At 27.9% G+C, this 14,685-nt stretch overlaps 2 protein-coding genes across 6 annotated transcripts in view; both read right to left on the reverse strand.

Moving 5' to 3' along the window:
• LOC107476695 (polyol transporter 5) overlaps nucleotides 1–2,893 on the reverse strand; it is a 5,483-nt gene extending 2,590 nt beyond the window's left edge. For 2 of the 4 annotated variants that reach the window (XM_052259113.1, XM_052259114.1), the window contains exons 1-3: nucleotides 2,761–2,893; nucleotides 1,855–2,044; nucleotides 588–697 (exon numbers count right to left, since the gene is read on the reverse strand). The gene's annotated coding sequence lies outside the window, so the exon portion shown is untranslated. The remainder of the gene's footprint in view (nucleotides 1–587; nucleotides 698–1,854; nucleotides 2,045–2,760) is intronic. The other 2 variants (XM_052259115.1, XM_016096551.3) reach the window with 1 other exon arrangement.
• Nucleotides 2,894–4,014: 1,121 nt separating this feature from the next.
• LOC107476696 (BURP domain-containing protein BNM2A) overlaps nucleotides 4,015–14,685 on the reverse strand; it is a 38,021-nt gene continuing 27,350 nt past the window's right edge. Inside the window, exons 1-2 of one of the 2 annotated variants that reach the window (XM_052258872.1) lie at nucleotides 6,356–6,449; nucleotides 4,015–5,510 (exon numbers count right to left, since the gene is read on the reverse strand). In XM_052258872.1, the coding sequence (XP_052114832.1) occupies nucleotides 4,374–5,510; nucleotides 6,356–6,409 (1,191 nt within the window). In that variant the 5' untranslated portion in view covers nucleotides 6,410–6,449 and the 3' untranslated portion in view covers nucleotides 4,015–4,373. Of the gene's footprint in view, nucleotides 5,511–6,355; nucleotides 6,450–14,685 lie in introns of those variants that run through there. The other variant, XM_052258871.1, reaches the window with a different exon arrangement.

Genomic DNA, 14,685 nt, shown 5'->3' on the forward strand with positions numbered 1-14,685 from the left:
TTTGAATAGTAGTAGTAAAGTGTCCAACTCTCTCTCAAAAACGTCATTTTCAGAGTGCCTAATTTCCACACTTCTCTTTCTTCATAACCCCATATGATTGTGGAGATAGAATTCTGCATGTTACCAATCTTGTGGCTCACACTAATCAAGCCACTTCCAAAACACATATCCCCACCACCATAACAACAATTAATAAGCATATGCAATCTGCATCGCCTTTTATATATATTCATGCTAGAAATGGCTCTATTGGACCCTTTATATATTTGAAGACAATAAAAAAAAATATTATTATTATTTGTGTCACTGGCAACTAGGATAAAGTTAAACTCACCTGTTACCACAATAATGGAAGCAGCTTTGACTAATGCTACTTTTCTTGTCATTATTTTGACTGGCAGTGTTGACAAAAATTATTCCAAAATTTCTAATAATGGGCTATAACTGGGCCTAATTAAATGGCAGTTAAATAGAAATGGGCCCATAATGCGGAAGAAAGTTCCTTTTGGGCTTTAGTATTCCTCGAAATGTAAATATGGCCGAAACTTGCAAAGAAAAAAAAAAAGAAGAAAAGAAGACTCATGAACCGTGTAGCCACAATTCGTGCTTCTGTTGTAATTTGTGTGCTGCGATCGAATCCTTGGCTTTTGAACTAGAAGTGATGAGGTTTGTGTATTCTTCACAGATGATAGAGTTACTGAAAAATAATGAAGGATTTAGTTGATTATCTAAACAATGCGTATCAAGATTTTGTTACTGCGACAATCGAAACAAAATTTGTATAGCCAGAAAAGAGCAGCAATAGATGCTGCACTAGAAAGCTTCAAGCTGAAACTTTTATTGTATATTCTAGCATGTGAATACGTAATGGTGCTGAGGATTTTAATTTGTGGATCCTGTGAAGCAAAGGATAGGATCATGTGATGCATCTTTGTGTTTTATGTGCATATGCATATAGATGCTATAAATAATTATAGTTCTATATTTTAGTTAGTTTATTCCACCAAATGTGTTTTTTTTGCCAGAATTATAATCCTAGATTTTATTAAGGCGAATGCTATGGTATAGAAGATAAATTCCTTCGACACCTATAAAAATACACGTGTCATTCCATCACAAAGTTAAATCCAGACATAAACTCAAAGCGACAATCTCTGGAGTGCCAGTAGATGTATAGGTCGCTAGCTGTGATTAGCCCTATAAGTAAGTAAATAATTAAAGAGTGTAACTAAACTATATTAAATACACCCTTCATTTGTACTTAGGTCTAGAGGTTACATCGACATTGCATTATAATTATGTTGAAATATTATGATGTTAAACATATAAATAAATCAAAACAATATTATTATAGAGAAAGTTTAGGACTACCACTTTTATTAAAATTTGGTCAACATTTAATCATCAAAAGAAAAGTGAATAATCTCACATCATTGAATGTAATCTCACACCATTAAAAACACTAATAATAACTAATTGATAGCTACCAATCACAAATTTACTACCCCTAACACTCCTCATTATTATATCCATTAATATTCATGTGATTATTTGTTTTGTGATAAATAGTTGAGAATGATATTAAATATTTCTCTAATAAAAATATTAAGGCCGACCACTAAGAATTTTTTATCCATTTTAACGAGGCCAGTTGTTTGGGCCAGGACCACTTAAGAAAGAAAAGTCAATAAACCCAATTCAATTCCTTAATATCTTGGTGTCTTACAAAAAAGCCATATCCAAACTTCAAGCCTCTAAAATATCCATACAGTCACAGAAAAATAGATAAAAAAGAATTAAAAATAATCATTAATTAATTTGATTCAGCAGTAAGCAGCTTTTAACATAAAGTACCTTTCAAATGGAATCTATCGTTCTGTAATCCTAAGATTTTGTGGAACTTAATAGTGCAGAACTTGTCTCCATTAATATTTTTGCATACACTGAGGTAGTTAGGTTTATTGAGATTTCCATGGTGTGAATTCATTTCTGTATGACCTTGCAACTCTGCTTTTAGATCTCTGCAACCAATGTTGACCCCATTCTGTTTTGCAATTAAAGGACAAGGAATTCATATGCAACACAAACTTGCAAATATAATTGTCTTAAGTATTGGGATTCTAGATAGAAATAAACAAATAATTCTATTGTGTTATGTTTTATTATATTCTCTCATTATTACCATAAATGAAGAAGAGTATAAAATTGATTATTTCATTGTTGAAATATGTATTAAACTTATTTTCTTCAATACCAAATTATTCACATTATTTTTTTTTGCTATTATATAGAATATGAAATTTATACTATGTAAATTTTATACTCCAGTAATATATATTAAAGACATGCATAGAAAAATATGTATGTATTCAATATCAAACAGCTCACATTATTTTTATTATTATTAAATAGGATATAAAACTCTCATTATTCTATATAAAATTTATACCGCCACTATATATATAATTTAATTTAATTTTAATGTATTAATCATATAAAAAAATTTTATATGTATATTTAATTACGTATCACCATATCAGTAAAAATAACTACTTTCAATAATTAATACGTGAATAATAATATAAATAAACAGATATAATTAAATAATGGTATAAAATAATTTAAACAAGTAACTAATTAATATATGCTAGATAGGGATATATAGTTCTACTAGGACATAATGCATGGAAATTGGCCCAATAATTTGATATAATAAAGCAATATAATACTGAGATCAGTGTATGTGCATAAATGAATTACCATTAAGAAGAAGAGGAGAAAAGGAAGAAACCAAAGACCAAGTTTGGCAGCCATCCTTTCAACTATATATGTTGGAAAAAAGATTTTTCAGCACTCACTAGTGAAATAACTAGCTAGTAAGGATGAGTTCCACTTGAAGAGAACTACTCTTTTTATAGGCATTAGGGAGGTTTCCTCCACTTCACATATTGAATAAGATAATAATATTCAGGCTGCACAAAAACTTGGTGATTGTGGTAATTTAGTATCTTAATTAATAGAGCTAGCTTGTTAGACTAGATAATTAACCACTAATGAATGACCTAATTAAGTTTGCAGTTTAATAAGGTTATCATACTCAAGTTTATTGATCGATGAGCATCAACGCTAAATTTTATGTGATACAAAACGTAATAAGTTGTGATGTGCACGCTAAGACAAGAAAAATATAATTCAAGTATCATTTTCAGGAGTTTTTTAAATTTTGAGATCAATTCCTTTCTGTACTTAATTAGCTAACCTATAAATAAATATTCAAGGAATTTTTTCATTTATAATTATTTGAATTTTTGGGATAGTTAATAGATATGGTTTTAGTGAAATGAGAAAAAAAATATATAATTATGTTTGAGAAATCTAGAGTTCAATTTTTAGTAAACTTTAAAAATAAAAAAAATTAATAGCCATAAATCCATTCAAGTATGAATTCAATGACTATAATTAATACATTATTTATATACTATTTATTAAATACATTTAATTTTAATCATTTAAATTAATTCAATAATTAATTTTAGGGAAACAAAAAAAACAGACAAAATTTATCTTATTTAGCATTTATTAATTGTCGCAATAATTAATAAATATTAAATAAGACAAGTTATGACTATTTTTGGCTGATTTTCTTTGGCTACCAAACATTTCCGTTTCAATATATATGTATGTGGTTATTGCTTGAATTTTAATCACTTACAATTATGTTTGATTCTGAATCATCACAATCATGATTACCCATTCAAATGATCGCAATAGTTTGAGTAAATTAGTGTTTTGATTTTCGGACTACATTCAGATTTTATTTTTAATTTTTAAAATATTTTATATTTATCACATATATCTTATTTGTAACAATAAAATCGTAATTATAATTGTTATAAATGATAATTCCAATAATTTGGGAGTAAAATTAGTTAAAGAATAAGAAAAAAAGAGCATAATAATATAGAAAAAAATTTAAAAAAAATATTAATTTTAATCAAAAAATAAAATAAAATATTTAAAATAAAAATAAACCATTTTAAATATTAAGAACAATATTAACCTTTTTCCATATTAGGATTGCAGCTATCTGCTGCATAATCTTAAAATTCACACATAAAACACAAGGACAGAAACAAAGATGAAGTCTACAACATCAAAATAATTATGGTGAAAACCCAGTTAAAGTCGATTTTACGTGAAGTTGATATCTTAGAGCTGTTAGAAGAAAATTTAGTCAAATAAATCAAATCATCTAACTGCTCTCAAATATTAACTACACGTGAAGTCAATTGCACCTGAGTTTCCACCTATAATCATTGACCCTTTATTGCACAGATACTCGCTCACTAAGCAACAACAGAACTCTGTTCTTTTCACACGGTGGCTGTTGAGGGTTGGGGAACCCACATAAGATGCTTCACAGGGAAGAAGTGGCACACTGGAGCCTCCCCAGGCATGAACCCAAGTTGCTTAAACAGAATGTGATTTGGACTCCAATCAGATGTGTCCAAGTGGCATACGCCAAGAGCTTCAACCTTGTCTCCATTCTCACCATCTAACAAGACCTTGAACACCCTTGTCCCTGTTGATATGAAGTGGCAATAGTAAACGGCATATGGGTATGGCAGAGGATGACAAGCCACCCATTTAGGAGCATAGATATCTTGTGATATTTTCAAAATGGTGTATTTTTGCAGAGGAGCCCCTGAGGATGGAGTAGTTGTGTGAATGTTGTGCTTTTCCTCTGATCCAATGATGTTGTGAACAAATTCCAGCATGGACTCTAAAGAGTTAGCACAAATCTTAGTCTCCCCTGTGATGGTTCCTGCTTCACATTGTTCAATTGTGCCTCTCATGGACTTGGCTTGTGCAGAATCTTCAGAGATTGAGAAGAGTTGAAGGACACTTGGAAGTTGTGGGATTGAGAAAGGAATGGAGTCGGCTTCTTTCTTTGATAGGAAGTGAGAGAACTCTTCCACAGGAAATTGGAGGGTCATAATGTTCCCCACGTATAGATCATCGATGGCAAAGAATCCAACCTTGAATGCCTCAGTGTGGTCTACATTAGAAGATTGTGTTTCCTTGGAACGAGGGCCATAGCTTGTCAGATAAGGCTTAGCTGAATCCTGGGCTGTGGCAGACTTTGTTTTTATTTCTTTGTTGGAACCACTAGGTTCATCACCATATTGAGTAATGTATGGTGCATTTGAATCTCCTTTGAAATTAGTATTACCACTATATTGAGTGATGTATGGCAGTTTGGCATCACGGGGAGTGGTTGTGTAGCCAGTAATATAAGGTTTATTAGTTGAGCTTAAGGAAAAATCTTTGTCAGAACCATGGGGACCAGTTTTATAACCTGTAAGGTAGTTAAGTTTATTACTTGAAGTTGCATAGCTAGTTATGTAAGGTTCATTGGGCTTTTCATGGTTGATATATGATTGTGAATTTGTATCTGTATCATCTTGCAACTCTACCTTCAGATCTCTGCCACTAATGCCATGCCTATTCTGTTATGCAATTAAAGAACAAGGGATCCATCAGCCACACAAACTTTGAAATTCGGTATGCTACGAATCTAGAGAGTAACAAATAACACATATATTCAAATGAAAGCATCTTCTTATGAATATTTTTGTGTTAAAACTTAAAAGTGTGATTTATTTGTTTAGTTACATTTAAAAAAAAGGATAATATTTTTATAATATATAAAAATCAAATTTTATAATTCATCATCTAATAATAAAAAATAATATGTATAGTTTGTTTATTCCCAAATTTTTTGTAAAAAAAATTTTTATTTATTTATTTTTATGAATTTTGATTTTCAGATATTTATCCAATTTTTATTGGGCACATCTAGCAATTAATTTCTAATTTCATTGGAGTTTAATTTTCGGTGGATAAAACAAACTATACATATTATTTTTTATTTTTTATTATAAACAGATATCCTTCGCTTTATATTAATTCTCATAAGACAAAATTACCAAAAGAATTTTTTTTTAATATTTATTATATTCCTTCATTAATAAGATAACAGAAGAAGGCACTTAGGCACAGAAATATGTACGGAAACTTATTTAATTTTATTCGACACTAAATCATTCACATTATTTTTTTACTATTAAATAGAATATGGAATTCATTCTATTTAAATTCTGCACCCACCAATATATACTAAAGATACTAATATCAATAGATATAAAAAAATTAAAATAAGCAAAAAATGTAACTATTCATAATGTATATTTGCAGTTAATTTACTAAATAGTGATATATTTCTAGATACTAGGACATGCATAATGGAAATTGACCCCAATAATATGATATAACGCAAGATTAAATGAATTACCATTAAGAAGAAAAGGAGTAAAGGAAGAACCCAAAGAGTAAGCTTAGTAACCATCTTTTCTACTATGTTGGAAAAAGCTTCTTCACTAATATCACTTGTGAAGTGAGAATGAGTTCCACTTAAAGAGAACTACTCTTTTTATAGGCACTAGGGAGACTTGGCTTCTTCCACATAACATATTGAATAGGATAATATTATCACATTGCACAAAACTTGGTGATTGTGTTACTTAATTAACACTCGTTTGAAAAGTTTTAAAATTTTTTTTTTTAGTTTTTAACTTATAAAAAGTAGTAGTATTAATATTTGGTATATTTTTTAAAATTAAATTATAGTTTTTTAAAAAGTTATTTAAGTGTTCAATTCCGTTACGTTACTAATAACATTTCTGCCAATTTCTGCCAACTCTTATTTATAATGGTATTTAATGGAAGTGTCTTTATGGATGTGTCTAATAAAAATGTTTTTTAGATCTAAAAAACTAAATACAAAATAATTTATTTATAAGTTATTTTTAATATAAGTATTTATTATTTAAATTATTTTAAAAAAATTAATTAAACATTTTACTCAAACTCAATCTAAGTAGAAGTTACTTATTAGACAAGATAATTAACCATTAAAGAATGACCTAGTTATTAAGTTTGCAGTTTAAGAAGGTTATCATATTTAAGTCTATCGATGAGCAATTAAATGATGAGCATCAATGCAAATTTATGTGATATAAAACATAATCAGTTGTGTAGTGCACAGAAACATGTAATTCAAGTGTCACTTTTCAGGAGTTACTTAATTTGGAGATCAATTCCTTTCTGCACTATATAAGATCAGAGTAATAATGTCGATGAATTAACTAACTAAATTAAATAGAAGAAAATGGAGTAAATTCCATAGTGGTCTCCGAGATTGACGTTGTGCACTAAAATCATTTTTGAGATTCTAATTGCACCAATTACATCTCTGAGATTGGAAAAATTGTACCATAGTAGTTCCTAACCCGTTTTTCGTTAACAATGCACTGACGTGGCTTGATGACGTAGATTTTTGATGACACGTATCACCTCATGGTTTAGCCACGTGTAACGATATGATGACGTGTCGGTCAACGACACGCGACATGCTGACGTGGATGGATATGCCATGTGTTACAATGCTATTTTGTCATTTGTCAGATTATGCCACGTGTCGCAATACTATTTGTCCACGTGTCATCCACTATGTAATCGTTACATGTGCACTAAATTAGTCCCTTACTTTGCATCAAATAACTCATTTTAGTCCTTGAAATTGAATGTCGTGCACCAAATTAGTCCCTTCATAAGTTTTTTTTTCATTTTTTTTATAAATTTAAAATTCTCATTATATATTTGAATATACTAATTTTAATTTTATTTTTTCACAAGTTATTTAAATACAAGTGTTTTTATAAAATATTATTAAAATATTAGTTTTAATTATATAATTTTTCTACAATATTTTATTAAAAGAATTATGTGACATATTGATATTGATTAAATAAAGAGTGTAAGTTAAATTAATAGTATAATAATATTCCTTAATACAATTTTTTTAATATTTAACACTTTAATAAATATTTTAGGAATACTTGATAAGGCATTTATTAACTAATATAAATTCATTATTCCCATCCATTTTAAGAATGTCCGATTTCTCATATAATTAACTTCTTACTAAATTAATAAGATAGATTTATACTGTCGATTATAATAATTCATTCTATCTAGAATAAAACCCAAAATAGCCCTTGACAATTACCTCGAAAGACAACGAGACACTCAATAAAAAAAATCCAACCCGCCCCCTGACAATTATCTCGAAAGGACAACGAGGCCCCTGTGCCAAAAAAAATTTAGGTTGTTTTTTTTGGCACAGGAGCTAATCAGTGCAAAAAAAAATCAGGGGCCGGATTGAGTGTTTTTTTTCTTGGGGGCCTCGTTGTCCTTTCGGAGTAATTGTCAAGGGTCGGATGGGGTATTCACTCTTTTATCTATAACTTTGTTAGGCGGCTTTTTCATATATTACACTATTAATCAATATAAGTACTTATTGTAACTATGACTTGAACAGTATTAAAACAGATACAAATAAACACAAGAGACAATAATAAAGTTTTGGTTTTAGTTAACATGTACTCTAATAATACAAGTTAACATTATTAATTAAAAAATTTATTATAAAATATGTATAATAAAAAATATAATTAAAATTAGTGTATAAAAAATATTGAGAATTTTAAATTTATAAAAAATGATAAAAAAACTAATGAAGGGACTAATTTGGTGCACGATATTCAATTTCAGGGACTAAAATGAGTCATTTGATGCAAAGTAAGGGGACCAATTTGATGCACATGTAACGATGACATAGTGGATGATACGTGGACAAATAGCGTCTTTACACGTGGCATAATCTGACACGTGAAAAAGAGCACTGTGACACGTGACATACCCATCCATGTCAGCATGCCACGTGTCGTTGACCGACACGTCATCATACCGTTACATGTGGCCAAACCATGAGGTGACACGTGTCACCAAAGGTCCACGTCATCAAGTCACGTCAGCGCATTGTTAACGAAAAACGGGTCAGAGACTACTATGGTACAATTTTTCCAATCTTAAGAACGTAATTAGTGCAATTGAATCTCAAGGGCGATTTTGGTGCACGACGTCAATCTCGGGGATCACTATAGCCCAGCAAAAAAAAGATTGAGATTCTTATCTTCTTTCTCTTATTTTATTCGATTTTTGCCAGATATTTTATTTAATTATTATATATTTTATGTGTATCCTTGTGTAGCTAAGTTTTTAAATTAGTGGGTGATCAAATAAAATATTTATTCATATAAAACTGCAATTATTATTATTATTATTATTATTAATTTAAGTATTAATTAAATTCATGGATTTATATGCCTTTTTAAGTAATGAATGTGAAAATTAATTATTTTTTCAATATAATAATATATGATTTGTTATCTATAAATCATTTACACTAAAAAAATAGAAGAGATATGAGATTATGTGAGGAAGGATAAAAAAATTGTGTAAAGTAAATGTTAGTTTATATACAGAGATATAACAAAGAGTAAATAAAAAATGTGAGAATAAATTAGAATTTAAATCAATTTATACTTATTAAAAATAATTTATTAACATTGAAAGGATATAATAACTTATATAAAATTAAAGAATAAAAAATATAAAAAATAATATTTAAAAAATCCAATTAACATTGAAAGTATAGAGTAATTTATATAAAATTAAAACACAAATAAAATTGATATATTACGTATCAAATACAATTAAAAAATGTGGATATAGTCGAACTGCTATCTGCTCCTGCCCTTACTCAAAAGAATCGACACAATACGTCCCAGATGTTCCAAAGAAACGCACATCGAGATCCAAAAAAAATAAAAAAAACTCTTTGGAAATGGAAAGAATTTTTAACATATTTTTGTGTAGAGCAATAAAACTATGTTAGTTGCATGGTAATTTCAAAGAAACGCATCTCAAGATACAAAAAAAATAAGAAAAAAAACTCTTTGGAAAAGGAAAGATCTCTTTCCTCTTCCAAAGACACACACCTCAATTTCCAAAAAAAAAATAAAAAAACTCTTTGAAAAAGGAAAGGTTTTTGTCCTGATCTTTTCATAGGGCAATAAAAAATTATATTAATTGCATCTGATTTTATATGCGACAAAAAAGTACCTCTAAAACTTAAAGGTAAATTCTATTGCACTACTATAAGACCGGCTATGCTTTATGGTACGGAGTGTTGGGTGGCTAAAGGGGAGCACGAACATAAGCTGAGTGTGGCATAGATGAAGATATTGAGATTGATAAAATAAGGAACGAAGATATAAGAGAGAGAGTTGGAGTAGCACCCATTGTGGAAACGATGGTTGAATCGCATCTCAGATGGTTTGGACATATGAGAAGAAGACAGATAGAACATCCAGTCTGGATGAGATGGAAGATGGACAAGGGAAGAAAGGCAGAGGAAGACCTAAGAAGACCATCCATGAGGTGGTCAAACGAGATCTACATATAAACGGACTCTTTGTAGACATGATACATGACAGAGCACAATGACGTCGTTTGATTCATGTAGCCAACCCCACTTAGTGGGACAAGGTTTTGTTGTTGTTGCATGGCAGTTCCAAAAAAACGCACCTCGAGATCTAAAAAAATTCAAAAAATTCTTTAGAAAATGAAAGGTTTTTGGCTGTTCCAAACGCATATCAAGATCCAAAAAAAACTCTTTAAAAAAGGAAAGATTTTGTAGACAGATCTTTTCGTAGGGCAATAAAAAATTATATTAGATACGTGGCAATTCCAAAGAAACACACCTTGAGATCCAAAAAATTCAAAAAATTCTTTGAAAAAGGAAAGGTTTTTGGATATAATTGAAAGCTTATTCATCAATGCAATCAATTTCTACAAAAAAATTCAAAAAGTTATTTTTGCATAAAAAATATAAACGTTGGAATACTCTAAATTAGGTGGATTCTATTCTCTAATAAAATATAGAATTTGTATATAATATTAACTAAAATAATTTCAAATAGTTATATTTTTAATAAAATGAAAGAAATAAAATTTTAGAATTATTTTTATTTAAGTTTAATAAAATTTTTAAATAAAAATAATTCTATTAAATAAAAATTTTTATTTATAATTCATATAAATATCTATTTTTTAATCTATTTATTTTATGGAGAAAAATATTTTGAATGAAATATTAAATTGGTGATCCAAAAATAATAAATTTTTGAATTTCAAATCATATCATCCCTATCTCGAACTAATACTTATCGGAGGATAAATAATAAAGGATCAATTGAAAGTGATTTAAATCGGAGATACATATATATCAATATTTATATATAGTATATGGTATATGGACAAGATGTATTGGGTCACTAAAAATTTAATAATAAATATTATTATGTTATTAAAAAAATAAATAATAAGCACTCTTAGTTTAGTTCGGTAGAATGTGGATCTCTAAAATCTTACAGAGTCTGATTCCATTCTTGTTATATTAAGAATGACAATGAAATAATTAAGCAATAGTGCTAAATTTGACCTTTTGAACAGTAAAATTCTAAAAAGTTAAGAATGAATCTAGAATCACTAAAAACTGACGTAGCATCCTATTAAAATCCTAAGAAGTTAAGAATAAATACGGAAGTTACTTTTAGTTCTATTATAATATGTTACTTATAGATAAATAAATTGTGAAAAGATAATGTAATTATCTGAGAGATCTTTTTTTCTATCTAGTCAAAATGTCTCTACTATATTTTCTTGCTTTTATCTGTTACTTTTTTTTTGTTATGCAAGTTTTTGGATAAATAATACACCAAAAATAAAAGAGATAACAGTTATTAAGTATTGGTATTAACTTTTATTATTAATTAGATTATCCTATGAGAATAAAAACAACATAATTATAGGAAAATTTATTTATAATATCTATCCCAAATTATTGATGATTTTATATAAAAACTGGGATAAAAGTAACTTAGCAACTTAGAACTATTTATCTCACTTTTGACCGCAACTATTTAACTATAAAACTCTACAAACTATCTAACTATAAAACTCTATAAGCTGCTCCCGTCATATATACAACTATGTATTTATCATTCTAGTTTGTAACTCTATTATCCTACCTTTCCAAAATAGACACTTTGAACAAGCATGATCATCCTTCAAGGTCCTTTCCTCTTTGAAGAAGATTGAATTACAAGAAATCTTCAATCCAAATAACCCCAATGCCACATCCAGAAAACTCTATAGAAATGTTTTCATCTAACTTGTGTGACTAAAAGACAATGCTAATGAAATATGTTGACAGACAGTGGCGGAACTTGAAACGAAATTTTGGGGGGGCCAGATATAAGATATTTGTCAAAATACTTTTGATATGGATCTCATTTAAAATAAGCTCGTCTAACCTCATCTCTCTGATTTGGGTAATATTACCAAATTCAAAGTCATTTTCAGAGTATCGTTCTAAATATAAAATGTGAGAATGAATTAGAATTTAACTCAATTTATATCTATTAAAAAAACTTATTAACATTGAAAGAGTATAGTAATTTATATAAAATTAAAAAATAAAAAATATAAAAAATAATATTTAAAAAATTTTATTAACATTAAAAATATAAAATAATCTATATAAAATTAAAATATAAATAAATTAATATATTATGTATCAAATAAAATTCAAAAACATAAATATAGTGCAATAATAAAACTTTTCTCTTTGTGAAAGAAAAGACGGGTTCCATTCCCACTATCCGCCCTTTCCCTTACTCAAAGGAAATAAACCCAATAAAAACCTGTTCGTTGCATGGCAGTTTTAAAAAATTGCACGCACCTCGAGATATCAATGCCAGTGGCAAACTATGCGCATGACACACAGCTCGTAATACATCAATTATCTGAGTAAGAAGTTTTTAAATCCATATGAAAACCCCTCATTGTGAAAGAAAGTTCAACTGTGTTTTTGCCTCTTGTCTTCTATTTATTGTTGTTGGGGGCGGTTGGGGGAAGCATGTTCTTTACAGTACCTAGGACATAAGACATGGAGGCGTAGTAATCCTTAAATTAACCAAATGATATTAAAAAAATTAAATTTATTGAAAGAAAAAAAATAATATAATATATGATTGAAATAACTAGTGAATACAATTAAACCAAAAATTAAAAAACAATTGTAAAGATCTTGTATTTTAAAAATTTATTACTTCATACATATATTTATCAAATTTAAAAAAAGAATTATGGCTATCAACTGAATTTTTTAAATATTTGTGCAGAATATTAGTAAGAACGGAAGAAAAAAAAATAAATGACATAATATTATGTAAAAAAAATAAAAAAAGGTGTCAAATAAATGTTGATTTATATAGAAAACATAAGAAGGAGTAAGTATAAAAAAAAAGATGAATTATATTTTATTACTCAATTTATACTTATTAAAAAAAATAATATTAATATTAAAATCATACAGTATCTTATATAAAAATAACTAGTAAGATTATAAAAAATATAGAGTAATCTATATAAAAATAAAAAATAGGAGAATATAAAATTATAGAGTAATCTAAAAAAATAAATGTCATGAAAGTGAGAAGGAAAATGAAAAAAAAAATTCTAAACTAAAATAATAACGCACATGAGAAATAGAAATAAAATAGTTAAAAGTAGTTCAATTAGAAACAAAAGGATTAAAAAGTAATTTAAGTCAAATCTTTTTTTATCATGGTTAGTTGAGTTATTATCATTTTCTTCTTTACTTTCTTCCTAATAAATACAATTACATAGTCATTTACTATATATATTTAACAAAAGTGGTAGAAAAAAAAAAGATATGAGATTATGTGAGAAGGGATAAAAAAATTATACAAAGTGAATGTTGATTTATATAGTGATATAACAAAAAATAAATATAAAATATGAAAATAAATTAAAATTTAACTCAATTTATACCTGTTAAAAAGAATTTATTAACATTGAAAAAATATAATAACTTATATAAAATTAAAGAATAAAAAAAGATGAAAAGTAATATTTATAAAATTCTATTAATATTAAAAGCATAGAGTAATTTATATAAAATTAAAACACAAATAAAATTGATATATTAGGTATCAAATACAATTCAAATATGTAAATATAGTCCAATAATAAAATTTATCTTTGGCAATGAGAAGAAGCAGGTTCGATTCCCACTATTTGCCCTTTCCATTACTCAAAAGATTCTGACTCTTTCTTAAACCTAATAAAAAACTATTTGTTGCATGACGGTTCTAGAAAATCATATCTCGATATCCAAAAAGAACTATATTAGATGCATGGACTCAAAAGAAAATTCTGACTCTTAAACCTAATAAAAAATTATTTGTTGCATGGGGTTCTAGAAAATTGCACCTCGAGATAAAAAAAAAACTATATTAGATGCATGGACCGCACCTCGATATCCAAAAAAAAACTATGTTAGATGCATGGCAGCTCGAGATAAAAAAAAAATCTTTGATAGTGCAATCACTATTACTATCACTATATTAAATGCATAACAGTTTCAAAAAACTCTTTGTAAAATAAAAGGATTTTGGACAATGCAATCACTATCACTAATATTAGATGCGTGACAGTTCTAAAGAAACACACCAAGAAAAGGTTTTTCTACTGTGTAATCACTATCACTATATTAGATGCATGATAGTGCCAAAGAAATTAAACACACTTCGAGATAAAAAAAAAACCAAAAAACTCTTTGTAAAAGGA

The sequence above is a fragment of the Arachis duranensis genome, chromosome 3 (genome assembly GCF_000817695.3).
Source record: "Arachis duranensis cultivar V14167 chromosome 3, aradu.V14167.gnm2.J7QH, whole genome shotgun sequence".
Classification (NCBI taxonomy): Eukaryota; Viridiplantae; Streptophyta; class Magnoliopsida; order Fabales; family Fabaceae; genus Arachis; species Arachis duranensis.